The sequence below is a fragment of the Amphiura filiformis genome, chromosome 18 (assembly GCF_039555335.1).
Source record: "Amphiura filiformis chromosome 18, Afil_fr2py, whole genome shotgun sequence".
In the NCBI taxonomy this organism is placed as follows: Eukaryota; Metazoa; Echinodermata; class Ophiuroidea; order Amphilepidida; family Amphiuridae; genus Amphiura; species Amphiura filiformis.
The window spans coordinates 2,005,293-2,018,596 of record NC_092645.1 but is presented as its reverse complement, the minus strand read 5'-3'; the positions used below and the strand labels follow the sequence as shown (position 1 = coordinate 2,018,596).

Below are 13,304 nucleotides of genomic sequence, written 5' to 3'. Positions count from 1 at the left end.
GGCACAATTTACCTTTTCTCCAGCCTACGAGGGGTGGTAAACATGTACAACATTAGCATAGAATTGAAACCACTGCCCATTAATTATTACACATCCCTATCACGGTGACAGCTGTACAAATCATTACAAAAGTCCCAAAATTTTGGTTAAAGGTAAAAAACAGTCCACTGTTCCAAACTCAGCCCCAAATAAATCCTGGCTACACCTCTGGAGGGCACAATCAATTCTAAACAGACAGAAAACTACAAAACAAACAATCAACTGCAATATTATATTGGTCTTCATATATTTATTATTAAATGTCAATTTCACAATAATTTAAATTTGATGAATATACATATTCAGCATTCAGCAAATGCATAACGTTTCACAGAAAACCCTGAGTTATAGAAAGGGTATGTAAAATGTTTTAATATTAATATAAAAACATTTTTGAAAACTTGCTGCAAAACATTTTAAGAAGCTGTAAAGTGTTTGTTGACATTCCCCAAAATATTTGCATAAATTTTGTCCCAAATTATTTTACAACATAATTATCATATATATGATTTTCAGATTTTGACCACATTTTAAAATGTTGTATTTCTTTTATATAAACATTTTAAAATGTTTCCATTACCTTTATAAAACCCAACATATATAAAATGTTATTACAATGTTTTTGAAATACATTTGTGTGTTTGCTGGATAATTATAAAAAATGAAAACAAACCTAGGCGTAGATCCGGGGGGGGGATGGGGATTTATCCCCAATATTTTGCCAGGGGGATGGTCCATACAATCATCCCCCAATGTTGACGCCTGAAAATAGCAAAAAATTTCGCGCGCATTTATATCATAAACTAATTTTGTCGCCAAAGGGTGCTGGATTGACTATACTTCAAGATTTTTTTCCAACTTCATCCCCCCCAATGTCAAAAAGAAATCTACGCCACTGAAAACAAACCTTGTATTTTGAACATCGATGATGAACTAGTGGATATGTACACATGCCACATAGGATGCCCAGAACCCCCTCCCAGAAATCTTCAGCCCAAAGAACTGAAGCCAAACTGTGTGGGGGAAGGGGAGGGGACTTAGAGGCTAAAATATGCCTAAAATATGCTGGAAATGGGGACCGTTGTATGGGATTAGGCAAGCAGAGATTGCCATTTTTTGGGGTAAATTAACTGAGGTCATTGTGGGTGTGTCTGACTCAACTCTGGGGAGGGGGAACGTGTATTTCAATGTGGATATCATGCTTGTGTACAGACTTACAAAATGCAGTCTAACCAAGTATTTTGCCCTTGTGTGAAAAAATGCTAAAAACAAGTATTTTGCTGCTTTTCCTACCCTAAGTCTAATGATCTAATCTTGTCTTACCAGTAATAGTAATTGAATTTTTCATACCTACACATCTTTTATATTTCTCTGGTTATTTTGTATATTACACATGCTACACTTTGCCTTAATCTTATTGTTTTACCTTATATGTTCATATGCACGAAACAAGTTAAACCATGCCTAACTTTAGATTCTGATAAAGTATATTTTACACTGCTCTTCTCCATCTGACTCAATAGCTCAGTTGGTAGAGCATCGGTCCGGTGATCCGAAGGTCCCAGGTTCAAATCCTGGATGGTCAGTGAAATTTTTTCACTGGCTGTCATTTATGTTTGTGGAGACTTGCGCTAAAAACCTTTCTCATATATTTTACTTGTTTTAAAACAAGCATGATAATCCACCTTGAAATACAAATTTCAGACATTCATTTATATTTATATTTTGTATTACAATTTGCAGCAATTCCTTTTTTTACAGAGTCTATAGCACAAATTTCTACCATCAAACAAACAAGTCTCATCGGACCATCAAGTTGCTTCCTCCCAGTCGAAAAGAAGTTGCTTCCTCCCAGTCGAAAAGAAGTTGCTTCCTCCCAGCAGAGGTGAGGTTCATGGTAGACAATTAAGAAACAATGCCAATCTCACATACGGTTGTTTGAGGTTATCACTTTTAAATTTTCCAACAAAACATTGAGCTAAAAAGTTTCTTTTTGGCTAACTTGCGTTCTGATCTCATTTGTTGTTTATATTTCTTTATAAATTATGTTGTTACAAATAATGCTTATCTCATTGTTCTTGTCTTTTTGCTTATATTTTGTGTACAATGTAATTTGGCCTCCGGGCCACGATTTTGTGCGAATAAAACATCATATAATCATAGTCATACAGTAAGGCAAAGAATTAAGGTACTAGTTGTGTTCAACCCTGTATATCATAAAGACAAATATGTCAAAATGAAAACAAGCAGCAAATACCTGTACTCGTTAATAGCTCTTATTTGTTGAAATTGGTTGAGAATTAAAGAAACGTTGATCTAAAACTTAATGAAGACACAAAATCAAAAGTTACAACACTTTTGTGTTCTAATCAATGAAAGAAAGATGCTAGTTTTAACGTGCTAATCAATGGAAGCATGACGCTAGTTCTCTTGTTCAGTGGCGTAGCCAGTGGGGGGCCAGGGTGCGGTGCCCCCGCTCGTCATGGGCGCCGGTTCATGTAAGGCCGTCGGTAGGCGGAAGGCGTTGTTGAAAAAAAAATTGGGTTAACAATATACTATTTTCCATCCAGGGGGACAGAAAAATTAGGAGAATTGTAACGAAAATGATGAAAAATTGAATTGACAATTGCACATAAAAAGTATGTGTTTTTATGTTAGTAGCGCCTATTATCCTTTTTTTTTTTTTTTTTTTTTTTTTTTTTTTTTTTTTTTGCTCTTCACTTTTTCAAACCATGCTAAAAAATTTTGGGTCAACAAATCACAACTTCCATCGGTAAAAAATATTTCCGTCGGTACATTTACAAGTTGTGCCCCCTCGGTTCCAAAATCCTGGCTACACCACTGCTCTTGTTCTCGAATGCTTTCTGTACAAATCAATAGGGCAGGCAATGGAGCAAACTACAACTAATTGGCATCATCTTGGGGTTTTGGTTTGGATTGTTGTGTCTTTATTTTTTGAACAATTTCAACAAATGATATCTTAAATTCAAACTAAATGCGGCTATTGGCTGCTGATTCCAATGATGACATATCTGTCTTCGGTTAGGATATACACAGGTGAACATAACTGGTACTTTAATTTGTGGCTTACTGTATATCACAATTATATCTGGAATGGAATTTTTGTGTGTACTTCGTTGTACTCCCTATTCCATAAAAATACAGAACTATTTTTTTTTGGATTAAAAAAATATTATCCTGTTTTGCCAAATGAAACTTTAGATATAGTCCTAACTGGCAATAAAAGTCAAATTTTAAAATTTGGTCAATTTTTGGGAATAAGGGCCAAAGACTTGTACTAAGACTAATTTCAGTTAAGGCATTCTAATTTTTGGAAACTTAGACATGTTTCATTCTTCTAATCAATCATTTAATTATAGTAACACAAAAAAGTGAAAATTAGAGCAAAATTTCGGCATATACTAAAGATTTTGAATGCTTAGATTGTTCCAAGTCTTTGATTTTGGTGACTCGATTGTCAGAAAAAATGCATGTTTTTGGCTCTTTCTTTTCAAGAAATTGATAAAATAGTGAACTTTTTCTTTTATCTCCAGTTAGGGCTAAATGAATGATTAGGATTGAGCTATGTTTCATTTGGCAGAACTTGATAATATTTATTTGATCCAAAAAAATTAGTGCCGTATTTTTCTGGAATAGGGAGTACAACAAAGTACACACAAAAATTCCATTCCAGATATATAATTGTGATATACAGTAAGCCAAAAATTAAGGTGAAAATGTATTCTTTGACACCTCAAATGTTATTTGGAATAATATTATTAATGAATTTTCCACATTTGAGGTAAATAGAACAACCCTTTTTCAGCCTCCTCAAATGATTTCACTTTCAGTTATAGCTTGTAAAAATAAAATAATTTCTTTTGCAAGAAGTTCGGGATATTTTTTTAAGATAAAGTGGGTTCCATCATCAAACATCACAGCCTGAGACACAGTAGATCCTGAAGGAGAAACAACAAAAAATACATGTAAAAAGTCTATATTTTATAATAGTCAAAAACAAACAACCAAACAGCAAAAGGTTATACATTTAAATACCACAGGGGATGGGTAGACATGTTAATAATTATTTTGTCAATAATTTTGCTTGAACCAGCATGCATGTTTGTCAATTTTCAATTCCTAACTACCCAAGATATCCTTGTCTTAATACAGCAAGTAAAACTTGCAAATCCCCTGTAATTCACACACAAAAAATTGAAGAAAAAAAATACAACAAAAACAAATGATCTCCTTAATTATCATAATTTGTTCAGGTTGAGGAGGGCTGTATTCAACAAGTAAATGTAGGTCTGTAGATCAATTGTGTCATCATCAACACACACTGCTCCAGGTCCCAGGACCACTATCAGTTACTTTGTTGCTGGTAGTTCAGTACTACGGTTTTAATAACTCAATTTTATTAGCTTCATACAATGCAGTGGTGTGTGGGTATTATTTGTGAAGTGATGAAGGGGAGTTTTACCCAGAGATGGAACCGAGACACTGAGACAGTCTATGCTATCTGGCCAAGTTACATCCTATACTCTATACCCCATAGAGGCCGTCAGCGTGACGTCATATGCCGCCATCTTGTGGGTACACGCTGCGATGGTCGTTTGATCTCCATGCGTGAACAGCAAAATCACTGTGTTGATGCGTGATAACAGCTGCGTGGCAAGCTGCGTCTTGCGCGTAGTGTCCGACGCATGAACACACGTATAATTTGTACCCACAAGATGGCGAAAGGCTGACGGCCTCTATACGGATCTCTAGATATTGAGAAAAAGAAAACCCTAACCATATGCATAAATTATGGAAATCAGCTGCTTCATTAGCATATTTTGTGCTGAAAATCTATTCAGGTTGAGAACCTCTGGCCCTGCTACCCCAACCAAGTTACGTCACTTTACCCATACAGATCTCCAGATATTGGGAAAAAAGAAAACATAACCATTATGCAAATCAGCTACTTAATTAATATATATAATATATTGTGCTGATATTATAATCAGGTTGAGAACCTTTGACCCTGCTTCACCCAACCAAGTTACATCACTTAATCCCTTGCGGATCTCCAAATATTGGGAAAAAAGAAAAACTTAAACAAAAATCAGTATGCTACTCCTACCTTTACATGAAGCTTGGTCTTGACTTTGACCTTTGTAGTACCACTTAATATCATCTAACCTCATCCCCAGAGTACTCATCGTCTGCTCAGTGATTGAGTGTTGAATTACCCTGTCATTGCTGCTTGCCAACATGAGAACGGGGACTTTCTGCTGGCATAATGCTGCACAGTCACGACCAAACTGTCAAATGAAACAAGAAAAGTTATTAAGAATACAATGAATACATATGCAAAATTAGGCTAGGGAGGTTAATAAGGACAATTTACTAGGTAGGCAATTTAATTTATTTTTGCCCTCATCTTATTTCTACCTTCAGCAAAAAGCCTCCAGTAAGTAAGTGGCGTTTATTTAATTCAATTTTTTTAAAAGACTGGAGGTGCATTTATTAGGAGTGGATTTTATTAGAGGATTATGCATACTCCATTATGGACATCAGGATACATGTAGATTCAGAATGCACAAACTGCAAAAAAATTACCATTTTATAGCATCATATCTTACCTGGGGGAAATCCATATGAGCGCCCTCATAGTATGATATAGCCTCTGCTCTTGGATTGCGACCTTTGAACCCAGTAGCTGCAAACACAGGCGACAATAGTTTTGCTATGATTTGGCCTACAATTGGTATGTGTAGAAGCCAGTATAGGCAATTTGTGAGGATTCTATGAATTATCATTGGTCGTAGTAATCTAAAAGAATGTAAAAATAGAAAACATACAAAAGTCAGTTCCATTGAATCATGATTTTAATCAATCAATTAAAGGAGTATTTTGTGATCCTAGCATTCTCTTTTTATGACATTTTTCAGTAGATATCCACGAAAAAAGCTTATTCTGAAAATTTCAGTTGATTCTGATTTTGCGTTTGCGAGTTATGCATGATTATGTGTATTACACTGCTCCATAGACAATGCGTTGTAATTTCACCATATCTTTGCTAAACGAATTAATCTGCAAGAAATTTTTTGTATATAAATATTATGTAGCCAGAGGTTTCCAGTGATATAAAAATCTCAACTTTTTTTAAGAAAAGGGGGGGGGGGGATGATGCTGTGGATCACGAAATTGCCCTTTTAAAGGCCTATTCAGTGATTCAGGATCATAAAAATCATACAAACTCAGATTTTAGCCCGCTGAGTTTATTAGTGCAACAGATGTGCTAACGTAGTCTGCTAGTGGTTAAGATGAAAGCTACGTGTATTTGAATGGGAAATCAACTTTGTCAATAATTTGACCTAACCTTCACTTTTAGGCAATTATTACACAATTTCGATGGGATCACTGAATGGGTCTTTACCCTAGTGATTAATCAATTAATTCCTCAAATAGTAGCATCTAAAGCAAGAGAAATTTGCACCAACAGAACTAGATTTTTATGGGTGCATGCCCGGGGTGCATGTTGAATGCAAACTACACTAGCTCCAGAGAAGTGTGTACTTCTCTTGCTCTGATCAATGCCTGTACCCTGCTAATTAATCCCGGGGGAGCCACTGGTTATTAACAAGGGGTATCATGTGTGACCACAAAGTCTCAAAAAGCACCCTAAACAAGTATTTTCAAGGTCTAAAAAAATGCACTGCTAATCAAGCATGACAAGTGCAATTTCCTAAAGAAGTATTGACATTATTTTTACCCATTACAACTTAAAAGTAAATCAGTCATCTTCTTGACCCTAAAACCCTTGACATAACGTTTTGTTACCTGGAGAGATTTGATCATGTCTCACCACCTTTTTCAACCAAATCGACTGTAATAACTCTTGTAGTGCGGGATCAACATTTAACCAAAAATTGCCTCAGGCAAAACTCACTTCCTGGGAACCAAATACCACACTTTTATGTCATTTTTATGTAACTCATTGACCCATTTGTGTTATATACTGCCTCTAGCTACATCCTTGTGATCTGGTCAACTCATTGACAGATACAAACCTCAGGAGGGAATTCAATTTTTGATCAATTCTCTCCAGGTAGTGAAACGTAATGATAACAACTGGCAATAATTTGGTTTATCTATAGTTTTACCTGGGTGGTGATGCGCCATGCGCGCAAATCAGACACAGAGATTGAACAGCGCCATCTGATGATGGATCAGACGCAATGCGGGCCGCAACATGACCTCCCATGGAATGTGCAAATATCATATCTACTCTGTAATAGAAATGATAAAAGGTATATTAATAAGAGAGAATGATGGTAATTTTACCTGTGTGGTGTTGACCCAGGTGTGCAAATCAGACCTAGAGATTGAACAGCGCCATATGATGATAGATTAGACGCAACGTGGGCTGCAACATGGCATCCCATGGAATGTGCAAATACCATAGCTACCCTGTAAATAGATATGGTTAAAGGTATATTAATCTTAAAATCAAGCAAAACTCAAGCATATCAAGCAAAAATCTTTCTCTGAGACGATATTAGTATATGCGATCAAGCACAATGAGTAGTCATTCATCGAGCAAATCATAATTCAGCTTTCAATATCATTGTACACATGTATGTGCCATTTTCAGAGCTTTGTCTCACTGGAAACTCATCATGATCACAATTGGACTTATAGCTCCATTAGTATGGCCATCCAGGAATTTTCAATGGGGGGGCAAGCCACAGCCGCTGGCGGCTAGCGGCTTGGCACCCACACAAAGTCTGATGCCGCTCTGCAAAAATTGGGGTTCCTCAATCCGCCTCTGTAGTGTTGATCAGAACATTGAAATACAAAGGAAGTCAAATACCTCAAAATCGATATTAGTGACAAAGGACTCATTTAGCTTGATCACATCAACATTCTTTTGGTAGGGAAGAGGGACACATAAATTTTGTAAAAGTTGATTTTGGCGTAAGAGTGACAGAGGGTGTCTGAAGGGGATGTGCCCCCCTGAGAATTATGAAATTTTTTGATCCATTTTTACTGGCTGTACATGTAATACCCAAAATTGAAGATGGTCTAATACTCTATGAATAAAGTTGGCAAAATGTGGGGGAGGGGCAATATTGTGTCCCCCTACTTTGCAAACAAGGGACATGCTATGAGACCATGGAGTAGAGCTAGGTATGATTGAACTGCACGGTTGTGTGTATCGTTTGCGTTGCGCATAACATGGTATATGCATGCAGTGATCTTGTGCATCTGCGCTGTGCATTATTTGGCGTCCACATGTTAAGGACTCAACGGATTTGCCAATTTTGTGCACAGGAGTGACTGGTTGAACTTAAGAAAAATGGCCATCAAGATCTTAATTACATGCGTGCAAACAAAATTTTACAGGTGATCTGCTTAAGAATGAGAATAAAAATATTGTTTTGAGACCCATCCGAGTTCTATCACCTGATATACATTTTGTAACACGGGTGATAGCATCATTCTTATGTGGAATTAATTAATTCTTATTAAAAACAATGCTATCTCCTGTGTTATATTAGGTGATAGAGACAGGGCTGGGTCTCTAAACATTACTTTTATTGTCTAGATATCGTATATAATTAACCTTTTTGGGGTTTTGGGACTTGCTGGAAAAAGTAAAAATAAGAAAATGTCTGTGTATAAAAATGCACGGTACCATCATGTAACCCCATTTTAGCATTAAAATTTTGCATTTGTCCCTGAAAAGTTATTCTGGGAGCCGGTAGTTCAAAATTGTACCCCTTTGGAAATTTTTTCCCAATACGCAGCTGATAGGTTTCGTTAAGTAACAAGATTTGTATCACGCCAGATTTTTCGTATGAAATTTGGGTCACAGGAAAAAAAGCCATACAGTACAGCAAATGAAAATAAGACATACCTTTCAATTTGCAGTGCTTGTATTAGTCCTTTGACTACAGCAGCCTTATGAGGTGTAGTGTAATTATAAATGTGTTTCTTATCAACATCTGTAACACCATTACCTGTAAAGAAAAAAGGCAAAAAAGAATTTCTTCCAAGTGAGAAATTGTTATTGGTTTTCAGTGGCAGTGCCAAGAATTTTTTCGGGGGCAAAAGGCATGGGGCAAAGTGAATTCAGGGAGACCAAAATCAACAAATTTTGTGCAAAATCCATAAAAAAGTGGAAAGTTTAAGTAATTTTGCTGGGGGGGCAAAGCATGGGAATTAAGCAGGAGGAGGGAGGTAGGTTGAGGGAAAAGGTGGAATGCCCAATGAAAATAGGTTGTTAACAAAGTAAATAACTAGTACTGTATTGTCTGTAATAAACCCCCCCCCCCCCTTGAATAAATGCCCTATCATGAGGAAGCTGAAAACCTGTATCAGTACTTGCTATCATGATCGCTCAATTGAATGCATGGACAAAAACCTTGGATAACTAAAAAAGGCCTAAAAAAGCCATCAAACTGCATCATTTTATATATCAAATTAAAGCCCTTGAGTAAAGAAAGCCAAAACTGAAAACCTTTTTGTCATAGCACTTTCCGTAGCAAAGTTTCATCTTGTCAAAGATTGACATTCATCAAAAAGATTCAGCTAACAAAACAGCATTTCGGTGGTGTTTCTAGATCTTAGTCTCATGATGATAGCAGCTTTTCTATGTGGAACTACTATCAAAATCCCTTTACAATTCCATGTGCGAGTGTCTCATCACCATAAAAAATCATATATCTGGGTCAAGTGAAGTATAGACAACATATTAATTAATGTAGGTTTCCTTGACCTACCTCTTCTTTTAAATTTCTATGTAAATATGTATTGTGTTCTAGGCTATTACCAGTAATTAAGGTTTGCCTGGCATACCTACTATATACATGTGCTAGTTAGTGAGACAACCCTTAATGTGCTTACCTGGTAGGTTAGGAATGATCACACGATAGCCTGCTGCTACTAAAGGTGCAGCCATACCTCTAAATGCATTATGGGTACAGGGTGCCCCATGAATGCCAATTACCACAGCACCTGATGGAGGACCTGCTTCTGCATAAAAGACTTCAAACTCTGTCCCTAGTGCCTCCACGGAAATACTCTGTACTTGTAATATCTGATTGGTTACTGCTGAGGAATTCTTCATTTTTCTGCGAATATATTCTAGAAAGATCAAGAATTGTATTGATGAAATTTATGGCCAATTCTCACAACAAAACGCTTTCAGCTTACTGTTGCTAAACCTTTTCAAACTGTTATTGCTCTATCAACTGTTCAGGGAACCCATACCGTAGTTAGCTCTGCACAATGGTAGGGGATAAAGTGTAAAAGCTAGAGTGCAATGCAATTGCATGATTTTAATTGGAGTTTGCATTAAAAAATACAAGGCTCCTGTAGCTTAAATAGTTGCATGTTTGTCATAATAATCAATTACACAGCTTCTTGTACTTCTTGCCTAAACTCCTATGCTTGAAGTTGTAATTAATACTCCATTCATTATTCATGTTATTTATCCAGAATAAATAAAAATTAATTAGCACACGATCCAAACTGGCGCATCCAACTGAGATGGCACTTCAGTGCAAACTTAAAAAGGGCAGCACCAATTAGCTACGATAATGTCACTAACCGACAAATGACGTACTGTCTGTTTCACCCATTTTTTAAAGTTTGCATTGCGAACTAATCAACTGTATACACATCTGCAGGGACTGCCTTTTGAGGAGAAAATCTGATATTGGAGAGTGATTTTTAGCACTCCTTAGTTAACAATTCCCTCCTTAGATTCTATTGTAAATGCTCTAAACAGCTCTCCTTAAAGGCTCTAGAAGAGCTATTCCGTGCTCTCCTGCAAATTCCAAAAGATAGTCCCTGCATCTGCATCTTTTGTCCAGTTTGACTTTGCCATCAAGATTTCCCAGAACACGATCATGTCAGATATGAATATTTTGTTCTGGGATTGAATATTTGGACCAGTGTAACTCGAAATAGTATAGAAATTGCCTGTTTAATAGTCGTCATTCTCCGCTATTCTTCTTCTTTATACATGCATACCTCAAATTGAGTATTGTCGCACGGGCTTAACATGCAGTTTTTTTTACCTATGCACGATCCTGGAACCTAGGATTGATTGCAGATATCAGAACCGGGGATGGTCCCCCTTCTCTTTTCGAATAGCTCTGACACAACGTGCACAGGGTTTGATTCTTCCTGTACAAGGGACCAACAGCTTTATGCGACTTCCGAATCACATACACTACCTATATCTGCACGTGCTAAGCAGTGTATGGGGGCGAGAAGAAATTCTTCAATTAAATTCTGAAATTAATTATTAAACTGAAGTGACTGAATTAAAGGACAGGGACGGATTTAAGCAGTGGCCCGGTGGCCCGGGGCCAGTGGATTTTGCGTCGGGCCAGTAAACTTCCAACAATGCTGGCCCGGCGGGCCACTAGATTTTTGAGCCAACACATATGAGACAAGATGTAATCAGTCATGGACATTATTTACACAGTTTCTGCTCCGCCTGTCACCTGTAATGTTATCTTTATTCAATGATTTTTCGTATATTTATATTCTTATTCTTGCATTGCTAGCAAGTTAGCGATAGTAGGCCTACGTAGCCTACTACTTCCAAGCTCTTTCGTGCTGCTCCGCCTGTCACCTGTAATGTTATCTTTATTCAATGATTTTTCGTATATTTATATTCTTATTCTTGCATTGCTAGCAAGTTAGCGATAGTAGGCCTACGTAGCCTACTACTTCCAAGCTCTTTCGTGCTCTATCAGATGATGATAGCGATACCGCATATTTGAACCTTTGTGAACTTTTGGAACTAAAAAGGCAGGACCAGTGGCGTCACGGTAACTAGGGGGGCAGGGGGGGCAACATGCCCGGCCGCCACCCTTGGGGGGGCAAATTGACCAATTCAGTATTGATTCTGCGCCCCTCCAAGCGATGAAAGTCAAAATTTTCGCGCGCTTCGCGTGCATTTCAGCACAAAATCAATTGAAAGAACATTTTAAGACCGATATTCAACATCTAGTAACCAAAATTAATTATTTAATTATTAATTATGTATCCTTAGCCCCTGAGCTACGCCACTGCCCGCGTCTAAGATATTCTTGGGTGGGAGAAGGGGCGCCAATTTTGTTTCTTGCCCCGGGCGCTACCGACCTTAGTTACGCCATTGGGCAGGACTACTGACTGAACTCGTCTTATAAAATACTACATTCAGTACATTCAGTACAAAACAAATGTTTAGGTTTGCTTGACTTTAAGGGCTCAGATAGCGACGTTTCCACATATTGTTTTGGGACCTGAGAGCACGTCAGACATATCGAATTGCATTTTGAAAACGAGGAATGTCCTTCTGATATCAAATAATTTTGATTTTTTGAAATTCGTGATATAATACACATTTTTATGGCAAATGATTAAAAATTGATATAGATTTTTCCCCCAAAACACCAAGAATTTTTTTTCTTTTGCACTAGTAGAACATATTGAAAAAGCTGGGCCAGTAAATTTATTCCAGGGCCACTAGATCTGCCATTTCACTGGCCCGGAGGGCCAGTAGAAAACTGAAACCTAAGTCTGTCCCTGATCACGACCATATAGGAACTTTTTGGGAGGGAAGAGAATTTTCACCTAAGGCAAGCCCAAGGTGAACAATTCACGAGAAAAATTCCGGATGCTTAATAGGAACACGCTATAATGTAAATCATTAAAAATTAAAGCTTACCAAGTTTAGTTTAACACTGGCATGTACAGGATCACAGACACACCCACCACACACGAAACTTCTACCGCAACACGGGCCGCAACATAGGTTAGAATTGCCTTATTTTGGGTTCTAAAATATTCAGACTTGTCACAATATTGGAAGAACAATATTAAAAGCAAGTTTTCATGGAGATATCTATGCTGGAAACCATATGAATGGTGAATAAATGTACCCTTTTGTCACGTCTAAATTCAACAAAATTGCATGAAAACCCAAACCACCGGTTAAATGCAGACCGTCGTCTAAAGGGAGCCCTCTATAAAATAAAATTGCGGGACCGTTCATAAACATGGCCGGGGGGGTGCTGAATCGGCTGATGCCAAAAGGGACTCTTTAAAAGTTTTGACCGGGGGTGGGCTTGAAAAAATGGTAGTTCTTGCTCCAGTTTTGCTTTTGCCTAGTTGGAACATTGCCCGGGTCCCACAGTGGCGGATCCAGGATTTTTGAAAGGTGGGGGGGGGGGGGGCACAAACTTAGAATAGCCTACTATCGGCGCGGCAGC

General features: G+C 37.5%; 1 protein-coding gene across 2 annotated transcripts; it reads right to left on the bottom strand.

Annotated features, from left to right (window-relative positions):
- Positions 1–2,522: 2,522 nt before the first annotated feature.
- LOC140139736 (uncharacterized) lies at positions 2,523–13,013 on the bottom strand. 2 transcript variants are annotated; one of them, XM_072161442.1, is made up of 7 exons: positions 12,761–13,013; positions 9,940–10,179; positions 8,951–9,053; positions 7,375–7,500; positions 5,670–5,859; positions 5,168–5,348; positions 2,523–3,998 (listed from the first exon to the last, which is right to left on the bottom strand). In XM_072161442.1, exons 2-7 carry the CDS (start codon positions 10,160–10,162, stop codon positions 3,871–3,873), a joined length of 951 nt encoding a protein of 316 aa, XP_072017543.1. In that variant the 5' UTR covers positions 10,163–10,179; positions 12,761–13,013; the 3' UTR covers positions 2,523–3,870. The 2 variants fall into 2 exon arrangements, with proteins under 2 accessions (XP_072017543.1, XP_072017542.1); XM_072161441.1 differs by lacking the exon at positions 7,375–7,500 and adding an exon at positions 7,194–7,319.
- Positions 13,014–13,304: the final 291 nt, after the last annotated feature.